Source organism: Astyanax mexicanus, chromosome 10 (assembly GCF_023375975.1).
Source record: "Astyanax mexicanus isolate ESR-SI-001 chromosome 10, AstMex3_surface, whole genome shotgun sequence".
NCBI classification, from domain to species: Eukaryota; Metazoa; Chordata; class Actinopteri; order Characiformes; family Acestrorhamphidae; genus Astyanax; species Astyanax mexicanus.
In genome coordinates, this window is record NC_064417.1 from 17,501,040 (window position 1) to 17,516,372 (window position 15,333).

At 39.5% G+C, this 15,333-nt stretch overlaps 1 protein-coding gene across 1 annotated transcript in view; it reads right to left on the minus strand.

The window, feature by feature from the left end:
* Positions 1-2,135: 2,135 nt before the first annotated feature.
* The window catches only part of si:dkey-106n21.1 (solute carrier family 23 member 2), a 58,656-nt gene continuing 45,458 nt past the window's right edge, over positions 2,136-15,333 (minus strand). Inside the window, exons 10-12 of the mRNA XM_022683569.2 lie at positions 10,397-10,505; positions 4,559-4,654; positions 2,136-4,236 (exon numbers count right to left, since the gene is read on the minus strand). Coding sequence (XP_022539290.2) covers positions 4,049-4,236; positions 4,559-4,654; positions 10,397-10,505 — 393 coding nt within the window. The 3' untranslated portion in view covers positions 2,136-4,048. The remainder of the gene's footprint in view (positions 4,237-4,558; positions 4,655-10,396; positions 10,506-15,333) is intronic.

Here is a 15,333-nt window from a genome sequence, read left to right on the forward strand (position 1 = left end):
GCCACAAATATTTCGGAGCAACATAAGCATGACCAAAGCCATTACCACATGCCTCTAAAATAAATGTTATTGCATAAACTTAAGGAAAATCTCCTTTAAGCAGAATCAGAGCAGGCACGAGCTTAATTTGGCATGGCTGAAATGTCATGGCATTCCCTGTCCCACTGTTTGCTGATGCTTTGACGCAAATGCCTCTGAAAAACAGAGTAATCTTAGCTAAACAGAGTTATCGTTCTGGAGCCTCTGCACCTCAATTCAGCCTTCAGAATAACATTTCTTTCAGCCTCTAAAATGGATTATGGTTGAGAATATTTTTAGAAATGAACTGTATTTATAGCATGAGGAGTTTACCTTAACTCTTGCTTATTTCCATATATAAAATCTGTTGAAAGTGTAAGGACTAGACAAATGGTTGTAAACAGAGTATGCTATTGGAGACTGGAGTCCTAGATCTTACAGTTGTGGTCAAAAGTTTACATACACTTGTAAAAAAACATAATGTTATGGCTGAGTTTTCAATAAGTTCTACAACTCTTATTTTTCTGTGATAGAGTGATCGGAACACATACATGTTTGTCACAAAAAACAGTCATAAAATTTGGTTCTTTCATAAATTTATTATGGGTCTGCTGAAAATGTCACCAAATCTGCTGGGTCAAAAATATACATACAGCAACAAAATTTGTCAATTTTGGTGATGTAGCGAGTTGTGTCAATCAAATTAGCTTCATGTCATGGCCTCTTCACTTCTTGTAAGTGATTCTGATTGACTACAGCTGTTGACTTCTCATGAGCCCATTTAAATAGGGCTCATTTGACCCAGTGATTAGACTCAGCTACAAAAGCTACAATGGGAAAGTCAAAGGAACTCAGTGTGGATCTGAAAAAGCGAATTATTGACTTGAACAAGTCAGGGAAGTCACTTGGAGCCATTTCAAAGCAGCTACAGGTCCCAAGAGCAACTGTGCAGACAATTATACGCAAGTATAAAGTGCATGGAACAGTTGTGTCACTGCCACGATCAGGAAGAAAACGCAAGCTATCACATGCTGCCGAGAGGAGATTGGTCAGGATGGTCAAGAGTCAACCAAGAATCACCAAGAAGCAGGTCTGCAAGGATTTGGAAGCTGATGGAACACAGGTGTCAGTCTCCACAGTCAAGCGTGTTTTACATCGCCATGGACTGAGAGGCTGCCGTGCAAGAAAGAAGCCCTTGCTCCAGAAAAGGCACCTTAAGACTCGGCTGAAGTTTGCTGCTGATCACATGGACAAAGATAAAACCTTCTGGAGGAAAGTTCTCTGGTCAGACGAAACAAAAATTGAGCTGTTTGGCCACAACACCCAGCAATATGTTTGGAGGAGAAAAGGTGAGGCCTTTAATCCCAGGAACACCATGCCTACTGTCAAGCATGGTGGTGGTAGTATTATGCTCTGGGGATGTTTTGCTGCCAGTGGAACTGGTTCTTTGCAGAAAGTAAATGGGATAATGAAGAAGGAGGATTACCTCCAAATTCTGCAGGAAAACTTAAAACCATCAGCCCGAAGGTTGGGTCTTGGGCGCAGTTGGGTGTTCCAACAAGACAATGACCCAAAACACACATCAAAAGTGGTAAAGGAATGGCTAAACCAGGCTAGAATTAAGGTTTTAGAATGGCCTTCCCAAAGTCCTGACTTAAACCCCATTGAGAACATGTGGACAGTGCTAAAGAAACGGGTTCATGCAAGAAAACCATCACATTTAGCTGAACTGCACCAATTCTGTCAAGAAGAGTGGTCAAACATTCGACCTGAAGCTTGCCAGGAGCTTGTGGATGGCTACCAAAAGCGCCTAGTTGCCGTGAAAATGGCCAAGGGACATGTAACCAAATACTAATGTTGCTGTATGTATATTTTTGACCCAGCAGATTTGGTGACATTTTCAGCAGACCCATAATAAATTTATGAAAGAACCAAATTTTATGACTGTTTTTTGTGACAAACATGTATGTGTTCCGATCACTCTATCACAGAAAAATAAGAGTTGTAGAACTTATTGAAAACTCAAGACAGCCATAACATTATGTTTTTTTACAAGTGTATGTAAACTTTTGACCACAACTGTATGTTTGGACAGAAGCATGGCATTTAACAGTAGATTAGCAGGACTATATTTTTTATTGTTATAAATGTGACAATATCTTAACATCTTAAATAAGCATGGAGGACACATAAACCCAAAGGGTTCACATACTGTTTCTTGCAACTGTTTCTGTGACATGGAAGTATTCATTTGCATATGTCAGCCATACTTTTTACAAATGTCAACATTTTTTAAAATAATTTTTTACCTACAATCTCTCCTGTGTGCAACAACACCAAATTTGGGGTCATCAAACACAAATCCAAGCAATACTTAAATAATAATTTGTATTTACAAATATGTGCGTAAAACTGTATTGTAGTCCAATTATTTGAAACTTTGCTCATCATTACAGAGTCCCCACCCTAAACATACCAATCAAGTTTTATCATGATTGTATACTTAAGTCTGTCAAATGTCTGCTGAAATTTGATTGGCCGAAGATATCCAAATTTCAAGTTACAAAGGTGTCCTTTTAAACTCAGTTAGAGCTTAGAACCTTTTCACATCAAAAGTAGTAGTCCACCTCAGAATCATAGCCTGAATGAGCCTGTGAAGATTTAATCAAGTCTGTTAAACTAAGTTTGGCTCTGACCCGGGAGGATAATTTGCATATTGCAGACATTTTTTTTGTTTTACCAATGTCAGACTGTCAAACTTCTCCCCTAGACTATTTGCTAATATGCACAAGTAAAGTTACTTTTGGGGGTGGTGTTTGGAGCCTGGCGCCACAGACCGCACTGGAGTGCTCAAAGCCACTGACATCCAGAAGGTTGCTGAGCACCTCTTCTTCGTCTGGGAAGACGCAGTATGGGCTGGTGTGGGTGCAGTCCAACTCGCGGTGCCATGGCTGGAGGCACCATTCACACCAGCCAAGCACGGGTGGGGCGTCCATTTCTGCTGCAGGCACTCCTCACTGGCCTTTTCCCAGAGCTGGTGGAGCCACTCCATGGTCTGTGGTGATGTTTCAGACAGTTGGGGTTCGGGCTGAGATCCCGCTTTTCTTCCCCCGAGCCCTTTGTAGTGCGGCTCTGGCAGGTAGAAGGCGAACAGACAATCCAGGGGATCCCAGCCAGAGAGAACCAGTGAGTTACTGAGGGTGTTTTTTTTTCCTTTTTAGGAGTTAATATCCACAAACCCGCATTCTCCACCAATATGACAGCAACCCTGGCTATAGGGGCGTGACCACTGTGACCAAGCAATTTGGCCACTATGGGGGCTATTTATGAATATGATGTATATCTCATTCAGAGTTTAATATTTTGACATCAATGGAGTTGTCATTCAGTACAGTTTTACACACATATTTGTAAATATAAATTATTGTTGAAAAATGGATTTCCAGATTTTTGTTTGATGATCTTAAATTTGTAGGTAAAAAAGATACAAATATGTAAATTAATACCATGTCAGAGACATTCAGTTTCACCTTTGAATGCTTAGGCCGAATTAAACAAAGTGTGATTTCTGTCTCTGGGAATCCCAACCAAGCTCAAAAGACTGCTTTACATATGTTCATAGGCTGTTTTTACTAAGACAGAAGTGAGGAACTTTTGGTCCTATCAATTTTTGATAATAATTTTGATATGTTTTTTACTCCTCTTTTTTTTGTAATTTTGATATACAGAATGCAAACGTGAGGAACGATTACAAATTTAGTGAAAATCTTTCCAGGCCACCAGGTTTTCAGCGCTGATCCTCATTCTGCTAAATGTGCTTAAACCTACTGATTGCCATTTGCAGTTATATTTACTTTTGTATCTATGAATATAAAACCAGCTACAAAGCTGAAATTTCTAAATTTATGAAAGACCATTTTCACACTTTTCTATGGCACCACTGAGATTATAGAAAAACAAGTCTGTACAGGAAGTCCTATAATAAAAATCACAGTACAAATCATGCATAATAGGCATCAGTCTCCAGGTTTTAAAGATGCGTCCCCTGATCCTGAGACCTTAGCTGTGGAAGGAAGGGAAGCTTCTGGAAAAATTTGATTCTCTGGAGAAAGTTCATGCAGAAGGGCAGATGGTAGCAAGATTGGTCGCTGAAGTAGACCCTGTTACCACTGTGCACCACCTCCCTCCAGCTTTTTATCCCTCTTTCCTCGTCCGTTCCTATGCAAAGAAAATATTCCGAGTAAAAAAAGCCCTATTGCAGTTCACTGGCTGGTTGATTTCCAGGCCTGCACTCAAAATTAATGGTGATTTATTGCTGAAAATGATTCAGAGCCAGGTCTTAAACAATGTTTGGAAAATTAACTCAATATCAGTAAAACCAGACATGATGGTGAGGTAACAATGTAGAAACGGTCTTGTGGCCTACTGAGGGGTGAAGGGAGGGGGTGGGGGTTCTTTTGAGGTCAGCCAGAGCTTAAGGTCAAGGTATGGTATTACAGTTGCTGTTTGTTTTGCAGCTTTCATTAGATATTAGGCTTACCTGGAATTGTGTTGTCCAGAACAAAACCAAATAAGCCACCAATGAACATGTGAGTGGTGAAGAGCACCATGATGAGCTGATCCAGCTCTGTTATGCCTGATAAAAAGACATAAACTAACGTCAATAAATCACAAAACCACACACACACACACACACATAATTACTGTTTTTGTAGTGCAAAAATCTTCCACTTTACAGAGGGAAGTATTAAAATCAATATTTCTTTTCAGAGCTTTCTGCTGATCAATTTTTGGTACAGTGTACTAATTTTTAGATTCACATTATGTGAAAAAAGTGGAAATTACACAAATTTAAATACAAGGGTTTCGCACAACAGTCACAATACATGCAAACACACATTACGCCAGGTGTGCAGGGCCATACGACGCCTGTTGAAAGCCAGTGTAACAAACTATGGATGTTCCCATGGCCAATTACTGTCCATCTGACAAGTGCTACATGAGCTCAGTTGGTCAGGAGTTCAATGTGTCAGCTTAGGGTGTTAACGCCAAAAGATTGCCCGTAATATGCTTAAGAGCACTAATATAGGACACTTTTGTTTATGGTAAAGCACCACCTTTAGAAGTGTTTACCAAGCAATAGGAGAAAGGTTAATCCAAAGGTCAATATGAGGTCAGGTGGTAGTGATGCTGAAAACGCTATTCAAAGAAGGTTCATTCCTAAATGAAGTGAGGTGATTACAGTCAAACGGAGACTTCTAAAGAGGATTGGCAGATAAGCAGTCCTGGCCTCAGGAACCCAGACAATGCTTCTCACTACACACAGCTAAGCCTTTGCAGCATGGACTACTTGCACCAAATGACCCCACCGGTCCTCTCATCACCACGGCTGTGACCACACAGCCATCTCTCAGGTGTCTGACTCTGTTAAGCATTTGTTCTATGGCCTTCATCCAAGTAAGCCTTGGTTGTGCTCAGGCAGCTGTGACTACTGTTTATCAAAAAGCTTTCCACAATAATAAATGTACATTTTGACTGGGTGCCTAAGTTTAAAGACGAACATCTTCTGCTACCGCAATCTTTCTTTACAGATGTTTTTATTTTTTTATGACAGTTTCACAAAAGTATTTATGTTTGCTCAATTTTAAAGCTAAATAGGCAGTTAAATAAAATATATATATTTTTTTTCTCCAGTGGTTGCTTTGGAAAATTATTTATAATCATATGTATTTATTCAGTGGTAAATAATATGTTATCTTTAACATTATAAAAGTTTCAACAATTATTGAGGACTACATGTTCCCAACATAATTTGGTTCATTTACTTCTTAGTGTTTCTGTAGATAAGTCTAGCTGATACTCCACTCTGAACATCGTAACTGTTTCATATCTTTAGAAAGTTGCTTAGAGGAACTTATTGCTGAGTGTTAACAGAAGGTTTGAGAAATCAGAGGTTATATAAAGCTTAAAAATGTGACTCAGCTGTTCCTAATTACAATTACAACAAAATAGCATGCCTGAGGCCTGATTGGCTAATCAAGGTCTGGGCTTGATTGTTAAGATGTCCAAAACGTTGCACACTGATGATTTTAAATATTACTACTTTACTACTTTGCTTTAGAAGATACTAAAATAATTTTGCTTTCTGTTTGTTTAGTTACAGAGGCTGTGATTACTACTTTACTATCAAATACAATATATAAAATGTATAAAAGGGAATTTTTGTCACAGTAATACTTGAATAACAATGCTTTGCTTACAGTATACAATGTAGGGCAATATTAGGGCAGAACAGTATGTAATGATTAGTCCAAAAGAGTGTATCTATGCATACATACTGATGTAAAATACCATTTTAACAAGCTATTTAAAAATTGATTCCTTTTTTTTTTTACAGTGGCGTAGTTTATTTGGCTAACATTACTAAGAAACGAAAGGCAAAACCCACACTCCCAAAGTGTTCAAACTGCATCCAGATCTTCATTAAGGTGCCACAGAGCTGTTGATGTGGTTTATGGCAGCAGTTTCCATCCCTGGAGCCGGAGGACCCCCTGCCCTGAACATTCTAGTGGTTTCCTGCTCTAAAACACTACCTTCAGCTCAGGAAGAACTTGGTAGTTGGCTGATTAGCTGGATCAGGTGTGTTGGGAACAGGGTAAACATTACAATATGCAGGGCAGGGGGTCCTCCCAGACCAGGGTTATGAAACACTGGTTTATAGCACCGTGTGAGTGTGAGCTATTAAAATAACCAGCATTTCAGCGTAGCTGAAACCTTTTTTGTTCATTTTTATCACCCACGGTAACTCATACTCTGTCCTAGACTGCACCAACATGGCTGGATAAACAGTATAGAGAAAATATTAGGGCTATTTACTTGGTCAATATCAATATGCTGTTCTTTTTGTGTCCACATTTTTCATAATTTACTCTAAAAAAAGCACCCTTTTTTGGCACTTATACAGCTTTATTTAATGTGTGAGCTTTTTGCCATGACGAAAGTGCTTAAACACCCTTTTTATAAAGAAAAATGTTTTGCTTTATAATTTAGACATTTCAATTCTTAAAAAAATATCAAGCTATATAAACACATAAAATCATTAATAGTATTAATTTTACCTTATATTTATCATATTGTCTAGACATATATACAGCTCTGAAAAAAGAGACCACTTAAAATAATCAGTTTCTCTGATTTAACTATTTGTAGGTATATGTTTAGATAAAATGTGGTTTTATTTATTAACTACTGATGACATTTCTCCCAAATTTCTAATAAAAAATTGCTTTCCTATGTCTCTGCATGCTCTCCACCAGTCTTTCACACTGCTTTAGGGTGTCCTTAAGCCACTCCTGGTGCAAAAATTCAAGCAGTTCAGCTTTGTTTGATGGCTTGCTCCCGCTATCTCAGCTGTTACCGTGCCATCGCCACTCCTACTTCAGTGCTAGCGGTGCCCACCGCTTCTACTCCAGTGATAGCAGATCCAGTTACCACTCCTGCTCCAGTGATAATGGTTCCTGTTACCGCTCCTGTCACTGCTCCTGCTCCCGTGTTAATGGGTCCTGTTACCGCTCCTGTTCCAGTGATAGTGGTTCCTATCGCCGCTCCTGCTCAAGTGATAGTAGTTCCTGTTACCGATCCTGCTCCAATGATACCAGCTCCTGTTACCGCTCCTGCTCCAGTGATAGGGGCTCGTTTTACCACACCTGCTCCAGTAATAGTGGCTCCTTTTGCCGCTCCTGCTCCAGTAATAGTGGCTCCTTTTGCCGCTCCTGCTCCAGTGATAGCGTCTCCTTTTGCTGCTTCTGCTCCAGTACTAGTGGCTGCTGTAACCATTCCTGCTCCAGTGATAACGGCTCCTGTTACCACTCCTGATCCAGTGATAGTGGCTCCTTTTACTGCTCCTTCTCCAGTAGTAGCGGCTCCTTTTACTGCTCCTGCTCCAGTGATAGCGGCTCCTTTTACTGCTCCTGCTCCAGTAATAGCGGCTTCTTTTGCTGCTCCTGCTCCAGTGATAGCGGTTCCTGTCTCCGCTCCTGTTCCAGTAATAGGGGCTCCTGTTACCGCTCCTGCTCCAGTGATAGCGTCTCCTATTGCTGCTTCTGTTCCAGTACTAGTGGCTGCTGTTACCGCTCCTGCTCTAGTGATAGCGGCTTCTTTTACTTCTACTGGTCCAGTGATAGTGGTTCCTATCGCTGCTCCTGCTCCAGTGATAGCGGCTCCATTTACTTCTCCTGGTCCAGTGATAGTGCCTTCTTTTACCGCTTCTGCTCCAGTGATAGTGCCTCCTTTTTCCTCTCCTGCTACAGTAATAGTGGCTCCTTTTTTCACTCCTGCTCCAATGATAGCGACTCCTGTTGCTGCTCCTGCTCCAGTGATAGCGACTCCTGTTGCCGCTCCTACTCCAGTGATAGCGACTCCTGTTGCTGCTCCTGCTCCAGTGATAGCGACTCCTGTTGCTGCTCCTGCTCCAGTGATAGCGACTCCTGTTGCCGCTCCTGCTCCAGTCATAGTGGCACCTGTTGCTGCTCCTGCTCCAGTTATAGCAAATCCTGTTGCTGCTCCTGCTCCAGTGATATTGGCTCCTGTGTCCGCTCCTGCTGCAGTGATAGTGGCTCCCTTTGCCGCTCCTGCTCCAGTGATAGCGGCTCCTTTTACTGCTCCTGCTCCAGTGATAGCAACTCCTATTGCTGCTCCTGCTCCAGTAATAGCGGCTCCTGTTTTCATTCCAGCTCCAGCAATAGCGGCTCCTTTTTCCTCTCCTGCTACAGTAATAGTGGCTCCTTTTGCCGCTCCTGCTCCAATGATAGCAACTCCTGTTGCTGCTCATGCTCCAGGGATAGCGACTACTGTTGCCGCTCCTGCTCCTGTCATAGCGGCACCTGTCGCTGATCCTGCCCCAGTTATAGTGACTCCTGTCACTGGTCCTGCTCCAGTGATAGTGGCTCCTGTCTCCTTTGTCCAGTCCCCTGTCCAGTCCCCGGTCTTATTCTATGTCCAGTCTCATGTCCAGTCCCCAGTCTCATCCTATGTCCAGTCCCATGTCCAGTACCTGGTCTAGACCTATGTCCAGTCTCATGTCCAGTCCCCAATCTCATCCTATGTCCAGTCTCATGTCCAGTCCCCGGTCTCATCCTACATCCAGTCCCATGTCTAGCGACTCCTGTCGCTGCTCCTGTTCCAGTGATAGCGGCTCCTGTTGCTGCTTTCGCTCCAGTTATAGCGGCACCTGTCACAGCTCCTGCTGGGGTGAAAGCGGCTCCATTTACCACTCCTGCTACACTGCTAGTGGTGCCTGTCACTCCTGCTCCAATGCCAGCAGCTCCTCTCACCGTTCCTGTGTAAAGTCCCCTGTCTAATTATCGTCAATGTTTCCTTTTTCTATCTGTCTTTGTCTTGTGTCTAGTCTCCTGCACCAAATTCTCTCTTGTTTAGTCTTATGTCCAGTCCCTGGCCTAGACCTTTGTCCAGTCTCTGGTCTCATCATATGTCCAGTCTCATGTCCAGTCCTCGGTCTTTTTCTATGTCCAGTCCCATGTCCTGTACCTGGTCTAGACCTAGACCTGGTCTAGTCCTGTACCTATGTCCTGTCCCATGTCCAGTCCCCATTCTCATCCTATGTCCTGTCCCATGTCCAGTCCCCATTCTCATCCTATGTCCAGTCCCATGTCCAGTACCTGGTCTAGACCTATGTCCGGTCTCATGTTCAGTCCCATCCAGTCCCGGTCTCATCCTATGTCCAGTCTCCTGTCCAGTTCCCGGTCTCATCCTAGCTGTGTGCTCAGCGTGTGGTTGTCTGGTCCTGTGCGTCTTCAACGCCATCAGGTTGCTGTTCCTTTGTTTTCTGTTTTGTAGTTTATTCTGTGTTTATCTCATTAGTCCTGTCTGTTCATGTATCTTTCATGTTTTTAATTCAGTTTTTGTTTGTGGTTTGTAAATAAATTACCTGCTTTTACGTCCGCCTCGCATCCTCCTTGCTGCAATTCTTGACATATATAGATAAGCTAAATTTAAGCTGTCCATCCTGTCAAATATGTTTTTTTAATTATTGTTGAAACAGAACAAGGTCACCATGAACAATTCAATTTGTTTGCAACAGGTTTTCATCAAATGCCAATAATCATCAATATTTAACCTGTTGTGCAGCTTGCCATGACAAGGTAGACACATGCAGTGATAATTAAAACTTTGTGTGTAGTTTGAAGATAAATAACCCTAAACCTAGTCAATTATACTAAAAGAGCAAGCTTGTCTCCAAATATTTTCCTGAACCATTTCTTTACACATAAACTAATACATTTTTAACTTTAACTTTAGATATGATTACACAATAATGTAAAGAATTTGTATTACAGGACTAAAAAATTGCAATTGTTACCTGTATTTATCATGTCCGGATTTGAATGAAACCATGTTGGCAACACAAGACCACTGAAGGTTGAAAACCCAAGGATCAGAAGATTCCTTGAAGAGTTCAAATCCACATACTGCAAGAAAACAAACATTTCTTTTAACAACAGCAATCCGATATTTTCAGTTAAATATATCATATAGCAGATGAAGTTCTATTGTGATATTTGAGAAGTGAAATTAACTTTATAGGATTTATTGAAAGTGTGCAATAATTCTTTAAATAAAATTAGACAGGTGCATAAATGTGGTTACCCTTGTTGTTTTATTAATTTAAATAATTACTAATTCTATATTAGCCATAGCTCTTCATTATTAATTATGTGCTCATCATCTTTTCACATTGATAGATTAGTACCTGTTACTACATTAACCATATCTCTCCATCGTGTGCTCTTCACATTTTTACATACCTGTAACATTAGCTACAGCTCCACATTATTACTCTGTACTGTTGTTTTGTTCTGTTATTTGTTTGTTATTTATTTGTTTGTGCTGAGCGGGTCGACCCGAGTAGGATGGGTTCCTCTGACTGAGTCTTGGTTCCTCCTAAGGTTTCTTCCTCTTAAAGGGAGTTTCGCCACAATAATTGGCATCTCTGTGGTGTTGCTCATAAGAGGCGTGGACCTGTTTTTCTCTGTAAAGCTGCTTTGTGACACATTTTGTTGTAAAAAGCGCAATCTAAAATAAATTGAACTGAATTGAATTAAATTATTGGAACACAAAATTTGTTTGGTAAGCTCATTGACCCTTGACCTACATACACAGGTGAATCTGATTATTAGAAAGGGTTAAGGTGCTAATTGTACCTCCACTTTGTATCTTCTCGGAAAAGTGGCAATATGGGAGCCTCAAAACTCTCAAATGAGCTGAAAACAAAGATTGATTAACATCATGGTTTAGAGGAAGGAAACAAAAAGCTATCTCAGAGATTTCAGGTGTCAGTTTCCTCTGTGAGGAACAGAGTGAGGAAATAGAAGATTACAGGCACAGTTCTCGTTAACCCCTTAACAGGCCAGGATTTTTGACAATCGTCTGCCTGGCACTACACTTCTAAATCTTGAGGATTTCTATTTAAGCATTACAGAAAAAAGCGTTCATGTTTGATAAGGCACATTACTGAAAAGCATAATTGTAATTCTAATAGAAAATATACAAAAATTAAGTAAATCTGCTAATGTCAAAATATAATGAATGCAATCATAAAACTGGTTCTTTCCTGAATTTCATTTCAAAATCAATATTTTTCTGAATACAAATCAATCAGTTCATGTTCTCCAAACCTTTAGTTTCGTTGTGTTTGTCTTGTTTTTACGTCTATTTTCAAACTTGCAGAAATGGGTTGAATTCTGTTACTGATCTGGAATCAGTGGAGTAGAAAGTGGAGTAGAATGAGAACAGGCAGCTTTTCAAGTGTCCTGTAAGAGATTTCAAAACCCTCAAATTTTCACAATGTAAATAAGTTGTTTTACTGTAGAGACAAAGGGTTTTGTTTCACCTACACCTGTAGCCCGTATACAGGAAAAGGCATTTTAAGGGGTTTTTAAGAGCTGAAGTGGCAGGTCTGGTGTGATTTAAAGCAGCTGTTTATGCTCAGACACCATCAAACCTGACTGAACTGGAGATGTTTTGTATAGAAGAATGATCCAAATTACCTTCAACCAGAAGCCAGACTCACATTGGAAGCTATAGGAAGCGTTTAGAGGCTGTTATTATTGCAAAAGGAGGATCTACTAAATATTGATGTTATTTTTCTGTTGGGGTGCCAAAATTTATACACCTGCCTAATTTTGTTTAAACAATTATTGCACACTTTCTGTAAATCCTATAAACTTCATTTCATTTTTTAAATATCACTGTGTTTGTCTGCTATGTGATATATTTAACTGAAATATATCATAAAGCAGACGTATCACATTTGTATTTTCAATTAATGGTAAAGCCCAATTTATTTTGTGAGAAGATTTATCTTGGTAGGATCTTTCTGTTTAGTACTAGGTGTACTAGATGTAGTAGGACTGACATCAACTGAACTTTACTTCTGAACCATTTGGCAACTTGTGTTTAACCAGCATTCATATGATTTGTAAACTTAAATGTCAACATTTTCAGCATTATATGTAGTGAAGAGAATTGTTAAGGATTAGCAGTAAAAATAATATACATAAAATATAGATAAGAATCACTCTGACATATGTGCTGTAGGCACAAATATGTTGCAAATAAGCATTAACATTTTAACAATTCTGAATTTTCGACTGAATGCAGTGCTTACATTTTTCCGATTATCAAACAAACTTTAATATCAGAAAAATAGAACCTGAGTAAATAGATGAAGCAGTTTTTAAATAATGGTTTCATTTATAATAGGAAAAAAAATCCAAACCAACCTGGCCCTATATGAAAAAGTCATTGCCAGAGCTGTAGAATAAAAAAAACACTTACATAGAACTGATAACATGAAGCATAATACAATATTTCAAAAAGCAACACATTATGCCCCAATCTGAATTCAATTAAAATAATCTGACTAAAATCAGTCGTAACAAAGTAATTTCTAAAGATTTGGGACTCCAGCAGAGCACAGAGAGAGCTATTATTCACAATGAAGAAAACTTGTTACCACGGAAATTATTCCAAAAGGGCATGGACAACTCATCCAGGGCGCTCTCAAAAGAACCCAGAACAACATTTAAATAACTGCAGGTCTCACTTTACTCAGTTTAGGTCAGTGTTTATTTATTCAATAATAAGAAAGGGACTGGTTGAAAATGGTATCTATGGGAGAATTCCAAGGCAAAAACACTGCTGACCAAAAAGAACAAGGATCCATCTCACATTTACCAACAAACATCTTGAGAACCTGCAGGACTTTGGGAAAATCTATGGACTGACAAGACAAAAGTTTTACTTTTTGAAAGATATGTGAGCATTTATGCTCTAAAACCCTCCAATGTGGTGGATTTAAACAATTCTGCAAAAATTCCTCCACAGAGATGTGAAAGACTCATAGCCAGTTATCACTATTGCAGTTGTTGGTGCCAAGGGTGGCACAATCAAAGTATTACGTTTAGGGGCAAACACTTTTCTTCTCTAATAATCTGTAGAAGGGCAAACAGTATTTTACAGCAGTGTAACTAAACAAAAATGTACATATAATGTTATGAATATATGAGACCCTCAATGATAAAGTTCATTATCATCAGTAAGTGAGTCATATTGCTTTTCAGAAATGCCTTTTCTCTGACTCCAGGTGCACTGATGCCTTGTTATGCATTGTTTAAAAAATAAAAAAAATAAATTAATTAAATGAATAATTTAAAACTCATAAGACACACAATTGGACTATACTATCTATTTTCTACAATTCAGGCTACATCTTGGAAAAGTACAATGTTTTATGTCCTTTCTTTTGATGTTGACAAGAGACTAAACATATTTGTTGGCATTCCTTTAAAGAAAAAAACATTTGCCAGACTTGTTCAGAGTCTCACCTTTTGACCTATTCATCCAAAATTTAATCTTGTTTCTGAAAACCCTACTTAAAGACAGGGCCTCCACTGTAGCCAAAATGCCCTGTATAAAGACCTCTTAAGCATATTATTGCCAAGAATGTGACCTTAACTTCCCTAAGCCGACCCTTAATTCAACCTGTAACCGGTCAGCTGGTTCATTACCAGCAGGAACATTTTACACAGACTTTTTATACGCGTCTGTGTTTGACTTTGATGCTCAGGGATGTTATGATTGAATTTAGCCACATTTGAGGGTTTTCAAGCATAAACGTCCTGTTAAAGTTCATGCCACAGAATCACAAATTAGACTTTGACTAGGCCACTCCAAAACCTTGATTTTGTTGTTTTTGTTTTTTAACCCAGTCAGAGGTGGACTTTTTTGTGCGCTTTGGATTATTGTCCTGCTGCAGATCCCAAGTGCGCCTGAGCTTGAGCTCACTGAACAGACTTAAGGTCTGGTAAACAGCAGAATTCCTGGTTCCATCTATTACAGCAAAGCAACCCCAAACCATCACACTACCACCACCATGTTTTACACTTAATCTGATGTTCTTTTTCTAAAATTATGTGTTAGTTTAGTTTTCACGTCAGTCCACAGAATATTTACCCAAAGTTCTGGGGATCATCTAGATCAGAGGTCACTAATAGGTGGATCGCGGACCCAAACAGATAAACTACTGAGAAGGATATAATTCTGACAATGTTCATTTAAAGCGGCGAAACTTTTCTTGTCTTTATAGTTGTCTGTGCTTTGCAGCGCAGTAAACTTACTGACCAATCACATGTGTTGTAAGATCACCAAACGCTCTCCTCTGTCAATCAGATCTGTGCAGATTTGGGAGCGTGGATTACGCACAGGCGAAATATACAATGAGAATATGCAGTCAGAGAATAAAGCGAGAAAGGCTAATTCACAAAAAGAAATTGAAATACTACATTAAAAAAAAAACATACTGACAATAATAATATTGAATTATATTTGTAATTTATATAACTATCATAACAGACAATAACATCAAATATAATAAATATAGCATTTTTAAACAAAGTTGACATACAGATTCACATTAATAGACTTGATAAGTTAAATTATTAAGGGTGTTTCCATTTATTGTATGATAACTTGATAATGTAATTATTGTAATAGGCTTTAAAAATGACAATGGTCAGACTTTGGCCTGGAGAAATTTTCTCTAACTGGACCGTACTGAATTCTAATTAAATACGCCCGATCTAGATGTTTGTTGGCAAATGTGAGATGGGTTGTTGTGTTCTTAAATGTTGTCCTGGGTTATTTTGTGACCTCCTGGATGAGTTGTCCATGCCCTTTTGCAATAAATTCAGTCAGCCGGTCACTCCTGGGAAGGTCTGCTGGAGTCCCAAAAAGGGG